Genomic DNA, 13,577 nt, shown 5'->3' with positions numbered 1-13,577 from the left:
ACAAATTAATTTTTATCCTATGAAATTAAGTTGTATGAAAACAAAGCCAAATAAGACTGGTAAATTAGAATAAGGAAAAAGAAACATGGAATATTATTTGACATTTCAATTTCAAATTAATTATTCAAACATTTAGGTTTGCCATGACTATAAGTGTCCATCGAGAAAACACAATCAGTTCCTTTCACCGTTTTAATACAAAAACTGTAATCCAAATATTTTAATTAGATGCAATAACTGATATTAAGAATATTAAATCAACTTAACTCTTGTTTTCAACAGAGAGATGCCAAATTAATTAATTTAGCAGAGGAGCATATTAATATTTTGAAGGATTATAGATTTACATTTACATTCCACCCACCACCCAATTCAATTCCTATTAATTTTTTTTCTCCAACTATAAAAAGAAACTTTTAATTCCACCACCCTACTATGTTTACTGAAAAACCAAACCCACGGCGCCGGAAATGTTATCCTGCAACGCGGTCTGAATGGAGTGACGGTGCTCCCCCTCGTACGTCACAATCAACATCGTCGGATCGTCCGAAGCACGTTCCACGTGTTTCCTCGCCGGACATCCTCTCACCGTACTGCACTTATAGTAACCCCTGACAAACCAAGCATAACAAATCAACGTCAGTTCACAAACATTTGACTAAAGTCAACGCCAAATCACGCGTCATCACTCACCTCGGGTACGGTGATCCCTTGATCGGCTTCTGCCCGTACTTCCTCCACGAGAACTCGTCCGACGGGATATCGGCGATTTTCGTACTAATCGCCGGCACTCTCACCGTCTTCTTCACCCGATTCTTCCTGAAAGAAAATTTTTTTTTAGTAAAAATTAAAAATAGAAAATCATATGTCGCTTAGGTCAACATTCAAAGGCAACAATAATAATGAAGGTGGTTAACGTGAGAAAGTGGGGACGGGTCGTGTTTGGTATGTTATATTTTGTTGTTTTTATTGTGAGACATAATTTCCGAAAAAAAAGTGGATTGGCAAACGCGGCAGAGTACAAAAAGTCAGAGAAAAAAAACTCTTTGGTGTCAGTGTCACGCGTGCCTTGTGACTGTTTCCATTGAATGCCTTTAACTGCACTACTACCGAAATCGTTGACTCTAGAACGCAGACTCGGCCAAGTCATGCCCGGAGTCAAACACTAAGGTGCGACGAGGGTGTACCTTCTCTTAATGCAGTGGCACTTGGTGGAGCCGGAGACGTCGTCGAAGTGGTCGTGGCACCGCTTCTTGACGAGTGGCGGTTTTCCGGAGGAAGAAGGCGGCGGAGGCGAGGTGAGGAAGAGAGAGGAGGCTTGGTTGCCGTTGGAGACGCTGCCATCGGCGGTGATGGCGGAGGAGATGAAGGAGGAGTTGGAGGAGACGCTGAAGGTTTCTTTTGAGAATTCGAGATCCGAGGACTTATTGTTGGTGGCGGCGAAGATGTTAGGTTTGGTGAAATCGAGAGTGAGAGAGTGCGAGTGCGTGGGGGCGAAGGTGGTGGGAGGTTGGTGGACGGTGACCGGGTTAGCCGGTGGAATGGGTTGGTTGTTTGAAGGGAGAGGCGCGCGACGGAAACGGGCATGGCCGGTTCCGTTGAGCAAAGAGATGAGCTTTTTGAAGTTTGAAACGGTTGCTTGGGTGAGGTGAGTGTTGAGATGAGAGGGTTCGTTGGAGAGAAGATGGATGAAGTTTTCCATTCCCTTGAGACCTTCCATGGCTGCTTCTTGAATTGCCTTCTGTTCCTCCATTTTCGGCAAGCTCATCAACTCCACCGCCATTTATCTTCTCTCTGGGTCTCACTCAGAACGCCATGGAAATGGAAAATGAACAAGAGAGGAAGGTTTAGTTTTGTTCTGTTGAGAAGAAGAAGACACAGCAACATATAATGGGGACAACCTTAAGTCACAAATTATAAATCTACAATATTTATTCTTTTTGAATACATTTATATTTTTTTATTTATTTGTGAAAGTGATAAATCTTTAAATATTCAATCATCCACCATACGTAAATGTCAACTTACGGATTCTTTTACAAAGGTTACTTATGTGTTTACTTGTTTTGAATCAATTGATGGTAAACTAAATATTAAACCCAATTCTATAAAGAAATATTCATTTTAATTAATAATATATTACTTAAATGAATATTTTAAAATAAATTATGTAGATTCTTCTGACCGATTAAGCGTAAATGTATATATAATATGAATGGGTGATAGAGGTTCAATAGAACTTGTACACAACCACTGTAATGAATTAATTTAACACAGCAGAAAAAGAAGGTGAAATTTATTCCTTGATCCACGTGGTTGAAAGAAAGAAAGAAAAAGTATGAAAATTGTTAGACGACAGGATAAGAATGTTTTTAATTAAAAATTTGGGTGAAAGACTAATCTTTTGTTCTCATATTGAAAATCAGAATAAGAATAATCTGAAATTGTAGAACCAGAATATCTAGGTTGAACGGTTTTAACAAGTTGTACAAATAGTAAAAAAAAATAATAATGAATATTTTGATCTACATTGGTTTATGAAATAATATATAATCGTACAAAAAAGAAAAATTTCATTACCTAATAATTTCTTATTAGATGCTTTAAATGAAAACCAATAAAGAAATGCCAACCAAAAACGAACGTATTACTTTAAATTACAGTGCATGGCTGCCTGTTGTTATTCCATCTTAATTTGTGTTTTTTTTTCTAATGACTTTTTGATGAATACACGCGTTAAATCAGAGGAGTAAGAAAGAAGGAAAGAAGAAAAAGAGAGAAAAACAATAAAAAAGTTGTTTAGTTTTTTTTTACAAAAAAGACAGAAGAGAAACAATGAAATGATAATAGTTGGTTTGATAGATGTGATAAAGTAAAAAGAGAGAGTATATTAATATGTTTATAAAATAATTAATATAATAAATTTTTAAAAATAGAAATTTAATAAGTTGAAATAATTTTAAATTAAACTAAAACAACATTATAAAGTATAGTAAATAAAAAATATATTTTTAAATAATAGTGTATTAAAATAAATTGCTATAAATTCGTTAAAATTTAAATTAACTACTTTTATTTTATTTATTACTTTAATATTTTTATTTTAATTGTTTATCTAAAAATATAATTATTAATAAAAGATTGACATACATTACGCATTATCATTTGGTTATGATTTTATTTATAACTTATTTTTTTGTCTAGTTTTTGGCAATTATTCTATTTCATTTTTTATGTTTTTTGTTTATTTACTTTTGAACAACCAATGGTCACTATAGTTTAAAACAAATATGCTCTTGATGATCCCTCAATGAGAAAAGGCTTGTATGACGAAGGAAAGAATTTAACCGTATTTTATTATTTAAACTATAAATAAAACCATAATCTTATCCTCTAAGTTTTGTTTAAAAATAAACCTTCAATGAATGCAAGAATAAAAGAAAACAGTTTATAAATTGTGGATAAACGTTTATTATTTTCCATTGAATTTTTTCTAACTTTACTTATTTGTTGAAACATATATGAGTACTCATAATCTGATAAACGTATAACGCATAATATTTTATATTGACAATACTTTAGTTTTTATAATTTATGATATTGTTGAGGAATTCTTTTATTCTGATAAGAATATATACTAGTATATAAATAGTAAAATATTAAAAAAGAAAAGATATTTAAACATAAATTTTTGTAATAGTGGAGTGTGAGATTGGCATCTTATAGATAGAAGAAGAAATCTGCAAATCTCTTTCAGAAAAGCCCTTATGATCTGTACCTCACAAAGTGCATTTTGGTATTTTATTTTAACGGTGCCACTTATTTTAAAAAAAATGATAATTTATTTTTATAAATAAGATAGGGTTTTGATAGGTTATTCAATCAATTCACAACGCTATAAATTAGATTCTAGAAGGATATGTTGGAGGATTTGATTCCTTGTTCCATATAATCTTGCTAATAAAACAATTATCATATTCTATGTAGTGTTGGATAGGACCCCTTATTTTTAATGCCATTTTTTAGTTATCCTATGATGTTTTCAACATTATTAAAATCCTTATAAGAATCTCAAGCACAAAGTCTAACTCATAGTTGTTCTTCATATATTTTACTAATCAATGGAGCATCCCATTGTGCAAGTGTTTTGTCCACCGTCAACATAAAACTATATCTTAGTCAGATTTTGACCTAAATCATTCTTAAATATAACAACCAACACCATCTCTTTTGCATTATGGAAATGATTATTGGACTTTCTGCAATTTGCAAGTTGTAACTCCATAATAAGATTCCCACATATCATTCTTTTTAAATCAATTTGGTGAACTCTTGCGTGAAAAATACAACTTTTAGGTTAAACAAATGGAAGTTGGTTAATTGTAGTTAAATTATTTGTTTATCATTAATCGTGCTTCAAGACACTTTCAACGTACTTCATAATTCACCTCACTGAGTTCCTTAAAAAATTAACTAAAATTTTTCTAATTTAAATTTTGTTAAAAATTAAAGTATGTGTTCTTATTTTTAGACAATAAGTGTACTTACGAATATGTGACAAAATCTTAATTGTGATTTTAAGAAAAAAAGGTATTTGTAAAAAAATATCTAACAGAGTTAGAATTTTTGTACAAATTATATAGCATCAAGCTTACATTTCTATTAGATTAATACTTACTTGAGACATATAAAAATAATTATAACAAAATATTAACATAATAATAAATAACAAACATCGTACAAATCTATTGAGATTTATTTATAAAATGTTATTATAGTTCAAGTAAATGTAGATTAGACTATTTATACTTAAAAAATCTTATTGAACCACGTTTTTTAATATACCTATTAAATCGAATTGGAACAATATAAACTAAAAAATATAATATGTCTTCAACACACTTTCATCGGGCTTCATAACTCACCTATCTAAGTTCCCTACAAAATTAACTAAAAAACTTTTAATCCAAAATTTGTTGAAAATTTAAATATGTATTTTTATCTAAAAATATTTAATCCAAAATTTGTTGAAAATTAAAGTATGTATTTTATCTAGATATTGAGCGTGGACTTACGATCAAATGACTAAGTCTTAATTGTGATTTTTAGAAGAGAAAGATTCACCTTATGTTCAAGTCACTAAGGCTTTGTTCACTTGAATGATAATGAATTTAGAAGTAAATTTTTTTAATCTGTCGTATCAATTAAATCCTACACTAATTCTTACAAACTTTACTTCCAAATTCACTCTTCAAATCCACTAAAATAAACAACAACAAAATTTACCTTCAAATCCCCTCAATCACTCTCCCCCAAATCCATTCAAGTGAACAAAGCCTAAGAGAGTTATGATCTTTATATAAATCGTATAGTATCGATCACAAGCCTATATTTTTATTAGAATAATACTTATCTGAAACATATAAAAATAATTATAATAAATAATAACATAATGATAAATAATAACCAATACACAAAATTATCTAGATTTAGTTATAATATATAAATATAGGTTAAATAGATGTAGGTTGGACTGTTCTGTAATAAAGAGACTTAAATAACCTTATTAAGTTGCGCTCTTTAATATACCTATTGAACCGAGTAGGAATAGTATAAATATAAGTTTTATAATAAATAAATGTGAGAAAATTAGATATTTTATAAAAAGAATTCATAAATTATTATTTTAAAATTTTAAATAAAATACGGTATTAATTAATTCACTATGTGAATTGATATTAATGTTATTAGTATTTCCCCAATAAACCCATCAAGTTAAGACTTTTCAACAATTTTAGTAGTATATTAGGAAATACTTGTCCATTTCTCTTATTAGTTGAAATTCTATTAAATAAATGAAATATTATATATATATATATATATATTTATATATATGATAAAACCTTTATTATTTATTATAAACCCGGTGAAATTATGGGTTAAATATTTGAGTAGCTTTGCAAACTAACATATTAAGGAGATTGAAAAGCTTGAAAGACCCATTCAGGAGGGGGAAAGTGAGTTCTTTTTGCACCGTTCCAACAATGTATCAAAGCCTAAACATAACAGGCAATATGGATAAAACTAAGGGAAAAAAGGAGAAAACATGGGCCTCTGAACGTGAAGAAGCACAACCTTAGACGACAAAGAAAATAAAAACCCATAAATTTGAAGTATTTGATACGTACAAGCCCAAGAAAAAGTAGATGTACCCTAGAAAAAGGATATGTCATGTAGCAGTAGATGTACTCATGTATATATATGGTGTAAAACTAAATCTTGATGTAATAATAAATGAGTTAAGTTTAACTTTTCTTCGTAACATTAATTCTTAAGATAAAAGTTATTAAATAGATATTTTTTAATGAAGAGATTTCCAACCACTTTAATTTTTATTCAAAATCATGTATATTTCTTACTGATACTGCTCCAATTATTAATTATTAATATCATAACATTTCTCAAATTTCCTCACACCTTGATATAAGATGTAACATAATCCATATTCAACTAATTTCACTTAGCTCAATTACAAATAAAAAATATTAAGAAAGAAAACATAAAAAAAAATAATGAAGAAATCGTATTTAATTTTCTTCAATTTATTTTTATATAAGAGTCATTTTGCTAAGTATATTGTAATTTTAACTCGTATCATTTTATAGAATAGAATAAAGGTAAATAAATTTCATAATAAACAAAATAAAAGTAAAAATGTATTGGTTTTATCATATAATAGTGTAACATGAGAATACATTTTAAATATTTATTTCTTTCAGTTTCTAAAAAATTTTTAAAGACAAAACCGTAATAGTTTCACATTTCAAAGCAAATCTATACAAGAATCATCCATCCTTTAAACTCTTTGTTGAAAATAATTAATGCACCAAATCTTAGAATTTTTTTAACTACATAAACTATTGTTAAATATTATTATTTTATATTTCATAAATCAATCAAAACTTAAATTACAAAATCATAATCATCCATTTTTTATTTAAATTTCAATTGAATACACCCTCTTAATATTTAGGTTTAAACTCTTGAATACTCATATTTGTAAGAGAATCTCAAGTGGGTCCTCTTCTCAATTGGATCCTAAATTTTGAAAAATCATAACAATTAAGCCATTCCCGTTAAGTGGTGAGAAACAACGTTAAAATGTGATGATGTGGTGCATACTAAATATGCTGAGGTGGATCATTTTATTACGTGGAAATAATTAAATTATGATATGGATTTTAGTAAAGTAAAAGAAAAAAAAATTAGAAAGATTCTGAAAATTCCAAAACCCTAACACCCTACCCCTCCCTCACCGCCCGTTGTCGCTTCTCCATTCAAGCCAACATGGTGGAGTGATGGTCTATTGCATTCGTAATTTGGGTTTCCTTTTTCAGGTGCATGAATTCACGAAGAAGAAGGAGAACAATTTCGCGATTTATAATAATCTTGATGCGTGATGAACTGCTATGGGTTGTTTATGGGTTTTCCTGCTGATGCCGTCGTGGGGAAACAAACTCGTGAGATGAAGGTGATGAAGCGCGATGTTGATGGCAGCAATGGAAAGCTTGTGCGTCGTAAATTGGGTTGGTGATGGAGGAAAACTCGTGATTTGGCCATGAATCTAGGTTCAGGGAATAAAGCTTTTTCTCCGTCGCAGGTTTGCGATTGAAGATGAATGTTGGTTGAGTGCGATTCTGTGGTTGGTGATGCGTAAGGCTTGCTTACGTGATTAGGGTTCATCGAGATTTAGGGGCTTACTAGGTTTTGTTGCTTCTGTGTTTCTGAAGGTGCGTTAATGGCGAAAATTGGATTTACAAGTCCGATGATTGTGGGGAACGTGGCGGCGGCGAGGAGATGAACTGATTTGCACGATTTGAGTTCGGGCGTTTGAGGTTTTCTCTGGTTTTGATTTTCTGGGTGGTCACGACGGAAAAGGAGAGGATGCACGAAGAAGCTTCGCGATTTGGGTCTGGGTGTTGTGCATTTTTTGGATTTGCCTCTTTGTAGATTTTCGATGATCTCTGCGACGGTTGTTGTGGCACGAGGGCAAGGATGACGCAATTTTCTCCATTTGAGTTTTGTGCACATTTTCGGTGCGGTGATTTCCATGGTTGACGATGACCCATGGGCTAGGTGGAGTGGGGTTATAGGTCGTGGTGTGGTGGTTTCTGCGACGGCTGGCAGTGGCCATAAGGGTGGCGACACAATGAAGGAGAAAGATTTTTGTTTGGAGAATATGATGCTGACGTGGCAGTTGTTGTGGCAGCGATGGTGAGTTGACATGTTCTGAATTTAATACACAATGACATGTCTTCTAAAAGAAAATTATAGCTTAGCATCTGCTAATGTCGTGTGTCAACACTTAACGAAAATAACTTAATTATTACGATTTTTCAAAATTTAAGATCCAATTGAGACCTTTTCCAACAAGAGGACTCACTTGAGATTCCTCTACAAATATGAGAACCATCCGAGAGTTTAAACCTAATATTTACTATAAAACACATTATTCTTAAAGATAGAAAACCTATTAACAACTGTGTAAGTTTAACATAACCAATGGACATACATAGATAGGTTTGTGTATTGTGTAGTATTTGAAAAATACTAATCAGCTTATAAAAATGTAAGTGAACATGTTTTCACTAATCCCCCTTACAAATTGTTGCTTGAAACCGATGTGACTGATATGTAATTAGAAAAACATGGCTTATTGTGACTGGAGTGCTTTCATGTGATAGACAACGTGTCTTGTGTTTGGATTTTAGTATATTTTACATAGGATTATGATATGTTAACAAATTTTTTTAATAAATTTTAGACAATAGAGTATGTGTCACTATTTTATTGGCTCGTATATTTGAAACGAACCAATCACGAGCTATCACATAGGCGATTGTAAAAAGTTGTTAAAAAAATATTTTCCTTTTACATAGTACACCTCTGCACACATTTCTCAGACAAAATAGCCATGTACAAAATTACAAAAAATAAAACCAATTTTGTCTTGCAAAATTATGTATAGCCACACAAGATTTCCATTGCTCTATTTTCTTTTTTTGTAGTTGTTCTACTATAATGGCGTCGTTAATATAATAAACCTTTTGTGAATATCTTTCACGTCATGAAAACAAATTTATAGTACAAGTCATAGAATAAAATATGGACATGTTTAACTCTTATTTTATTCTATTCACCATAAATGTTGTTACGCGATTCGAGTTTCATTTTGTAGCTTGCACTTTCACTAACATTTTTATTTAAATACAAAGAAGAAGGTTAATGTAATTTGATATAGAAAAACATCAGCAAACCTCAACTCCCACTACAGAAACATTTGAAGGAAACAAACAAACGCAAATTGATAATGTGATGTGATGTGACAGATAAACTAACGAAGATAAACATAAACTCGTTTAGAATTAATCATGCTGATTATTTCTCAACATCTTTAGGATATTCCATGGTACAATTCATGATAGTATCATACTTTAACCATAATCTTTGTAATTTACCAAAATATATAATAATAGATCCTCCATTTTGCTGAGTAGAGATTACCTCATGATATAATTGATATGATCAGGATGCATCCTGGTTGATTGTGTATGTTTGCTACATAGTGTCTCAGATGTCCTTTGTCGTAGCTAAGCGAGTAAAGAGGGATCTGATTTCTTTTGTCATGGAGTCTAGAAGTCAAGCTTGACTAGGCAATTTTCATCTTCCCATGCTTCATATTCATCATATTTCTTGTTTTCTGGCGCAACCTTTGTTCCAGAGATGAAACCCCAACGTTTTTTTTGCCTCTGATCTTGTTTTGTGCGTTGAATGACCACTCAATATAGTTGGTGTCGTCAAGTCGTTCAGGGTGAGCGATTCGTGCATATGGGTAGCAGTGGAAGTCCCAAAATCATGTTTCTTCGATTGATTTTTATCGGAAGAAGCCATCAGAAATATTCAAAAAAAACATTAATTCCTATATTGTAGAGGATATCAGTGTTTGGCTCTGATACCATATAAAAAATATAAAGAATAATTTTGATGTATTATTTTAAAGAGTAGAGTACCTTATATATATACATATAAAAATTGTATAATTCTTTATCTATTAAAGAAATTACAACTGCACAAATTTGCACAAATTATAATAATATTTAAATTATAACTAACACAATATTTGATTGTGTAATATCCGTTAATAAAATATTTGACATATCTTAATATTTGATACTGATTTAGGTACAAGTCCAAGAAAAGTAGATGTATCGTATGTTATCTAGATGTACTCATGTATATATAGTGTGCAAAACTAAATATTGATGTAAAAGAAAATGAATTAAGTTTAACTCTTCTTCGTAAAATTAATTTTTAAGATAAAAATTATTAAATAGATTATTTTTAATTAAGAGATTTCCAACCACTTTAAATTTTATTCAAAGTCATGTATATATCTTACTAATACTGCTCCAATTATTAATTATGAATATCATAACATTTCTCAAATTTCCTCACACCTTAATATAAGATGTAACATAATCCATATTCAACTAATTTCACTTAGCTCAATTACAAATAAAAAAACATTAAGAAATTAAACGTAAAAAAACATGAAGAAATGTATTTAATTTTCTTTAATTTAATTTTATATAAGAGTCATTTTGCTAAGTATATTACTAAAACGTAATTTTAACTCATGCCATTTTGTAAAATAGAATAATAGATAAAAATAAATTTTATAGTAAACAAAGTAAAAGTAAAAAATATTGGTTTACCATATTCAACAATCTAAAATATTGGTTCAAAACAGATATTACTAGATGAATCATCACTCCCATAAACAGAATTTGATATTTTAAAACAAACATTACTAGAGGAACCATTGATCCTTTTGGAGAACAATCAATGCACCTAATCTTAAAAATTTTGTAACTACATAAATTATTTTCAAATATTAGTATTTCATATTTCATAAATCAATCAAAACCTAAATTACAAAATCATAATCATGAAACATTTGTATTTCCATATTTTTTAAAATCTACAAGACTTTTTACGTCAAAAAAAGTTTTTTGAAATTTCAATTGAATACATCCTCTTAATATTTACTACAAAACACATAATTTCTTAAAGACAGTAAACCTATTAGCAACTCTAAGTTTAACATAACCAATGCACATCGATGAGTTTGTTGAAAGTCTAATTATCTTGTAAAAAAGATAATGATGTTTTGACAACATTTTAACATTATTTATGTGTCATTCTGTGATTGGTCCAGGTTAGTGTTTATGATTATTATTATTGATTCTGAAATAATTTTGGACCAATAACAGAATAACATGTAGATGAATAACATGTAGATGATGTTAAAATATTGTCAAAAAAATGTTATCAAAATATCATTATCCTTATAAAAATTAGGACCATAATATTTTAACAACTATTTTTAATAACTTTTTGATAAAAGATTACATGTTATTATTTTATTAATTTATAACTTTTTGACCAATCACAATCTACGACATGTATTTTTGTAAAAAAATTGTAAAAAAGAAAAAATTGTTAAAAGAGCTATTTTCCTAAAAATAAACATCTTTTCACTAAACTGCATTACAAATCATTGCTTCAAACCCTTTGACTGATATGTAATTAAAAAAACATGGCTTACTGTGATTGGAGTGCTTTCGTGTGATAGACAGCCTGTCTTGTGTTTGGATTTTAGTATATTTTCCATAGTACACCTCTGCACGCATTTCTCAGACTAAATAGCCATGTATAAAATTACAAAAAACAAAACCAATTTTGTCCTACAAAATTATTTTCTGGACATATGTATAGCATACAAGATTCCCTTTGCTGTATTTTATTTTTCTGTAGACGTAATGGCATCGTTAATATAATAAACCTTTTGTGAACACTTTTCACATTATGAGAACAAATTTACAGTTCAACTAGTAGAATAGAATTCGGACATGTTTAACTCTTATTTTATTCTGTTCACCATAAATGCTGTCACGCCATCTTTGAGTTTCGTTTTGTAGCTTGCACTTTGACTAACATTTTATTTAAATACAAAGAAGCAGGTTTAATTTAATATAATTTGATATAGAAGAACATCAGCAAACCTGGACTCACAGGACAGAAACATTTGAAGGAAACAAACAAACGCAAATTGATGATGTGATGTGTGATGTGATGTTACAGATAAATTAATGAAGATTACCTAAATCTTTGAGGTTATCCTGAACCTTTCAATCTTAAAATGTTTGAGATCAACTCCTTGCGCTTCCCCATCGATCGCAAGCTCACTCAAGATCCTTCCAATAACCGGAGCCATCTTGAAGCCGTGACCCGAAAACCCGCCTCCAATTACCACGTTCTTTCCGAACTCACCGCCCAAGAAATCAATGACGAAATCCTCGTCCGGAGTCATTGAGTACATGCAAGACTGTTTTATCACAGGTTCACCGGAATCAACCATGCCCAAGAACCTTTCTCCCACCCACTTTTTCAACTCCTCCATCATCACCGCCGGACCCCACGGCCTCTTGTCGGGGTCGCACGGATTCCCTCCGTGCACCCCCACCTTAATCAATCCCGGAAACTCCAGTGTGGGCGTTCCGTAAATGTAAGTGTTCCCAAAGGATGCAAACGTAGGAAAGCCGGTTCCTATCTCGAATTTCCCCTCTTCCCCCTCTTTTATTCTCCAGTAACAAACGTGTGTCTCCACGGGCACTATCGGGAGTTCAACCCCGCTAACCGTTTTAACTAATTTCTGCATCCATGCACCCACAGTTATCACGCATTTTTTACCGCGGAATCTCTTGCCGCTTGCGCTGAAAACTTCCACACCCTCTCCGTTTTTGTTTTTCTTGATGTCCACCACCTTGGTTTTGTCTACAAAGACGGCGCCGTTTTTGTAGGCCAGTGTCTGGAACATGGCGACGGCTTTGCTTGGCTTGATGACGCCACCATATTCGTTGGAGACACCCACCCAATCCTCTGGGATGTCGATACGGCCGGCGAATTTCTCCGCAACCTGGCGGCGGCGGAGGAGTTGAAAGGGGATGGCGTAGGTCTGGCAGTAGTCGACGACGGAGCGGATTGTGGGATCGTGAGAGGGGCCCATGTCGAAGTGTTGGGCCTTGAAGTATACCTGGTAGCCCACTTGGGCCTCGACCTCTTGCCAGAGGTTGTAAGACTCCATGACCAAAGGGTAGTAGTGTTTTTGGGTGTAGGTGACGCGGATTGTGCGGGATTCGCCGTGGGAAGAACCGCAGTGGTGGAGGAAGTCGAATTGCTCCAGGAGAAGGGTCCTGAGACCGCGTTTGGCGGCATAGTAGGCGGTGGCGCTGCCCATGACGCCAGCTCCGATGATTATGACGTCAAACTGGGAATCTTCCATGTCTGATACTCTCTCTCTCACACACTCACTGCAAAATGCGACTGAGTGTGTTGTTGGCGCTGGATACCTTAATATAGAGAGTAGATTCTTCTGTTCCCCTGCGACCTATTTTCCTTTCTTTTCATCCTCTTATGATATAAGAAATTCATTTTCCTTATTACAAACATTCAAA

The 13,577-nt window shown here is 32.1% G+C and overlaps 2 protein-coding genes across 2 annotated transcripts; both read right to left on the bottom strand.

Annotated features, from left to right (window-relative positions):
• Positions 1-272: 272 nt before the first annotated feature.
• Positions 273-1,914, bottom strand: LOC108330936 (probable WRKY transcription factor 17). The gene is made up of 3 exons (XM_017565539.2): positions 1,188-1,914; positions 694-819; positions 273-611 (listed from the first exon to the last, which is right to left on the bottom strand). Exons 1-3 carry the CDS (start codon positions 1,781-1,783, stop codon positions 440-442), a joined length of 894 nt encoding a protein of 297 aa, XP_017421028.1. The 5' UTR covers positions 1,784-1,914; the 3' UTR covers positions 273-439.
• Positions 1,915-12,059: 10,145 nt separating this feature from the next.
• On the bottom strand, positions 12,060-13,577 carry LOC108330851 (probable sarcosine oxidase). Its single transcript, XM_017565432.2, has one exon. It carries the CDS (start codon positions 13,403-13,405, stop codon positions 12,224-12,226), a length of 1,182 nt encoding a protein of 393 aa, XP_017420921.1. The 5' UTR covers positions 13,406-13,577; the 3' UTR covers positions 12,060-12,223.

Source organism: Vigna angularis, chromosome 4 (genome assembly GCF_016808095.1).
Source record: "Vigna angularis cultivar LongXiaoDou No.4 chromosome 4, ASM1680809v1, whole genome shotgun sequence".
In the NCBI taxonomy this organism is placed as follows: domain Eukaryota; kingdom Viridiplantae; phylum Streptophyta; class Magnoliopsida; order Fabales; family Fabaceae; genus Vigna; species Vigna angularis.
Note: the sequence above shows the minus strand (reverse complement) of the source record. Positions and strands in the feature narration are given on the sequence as shown.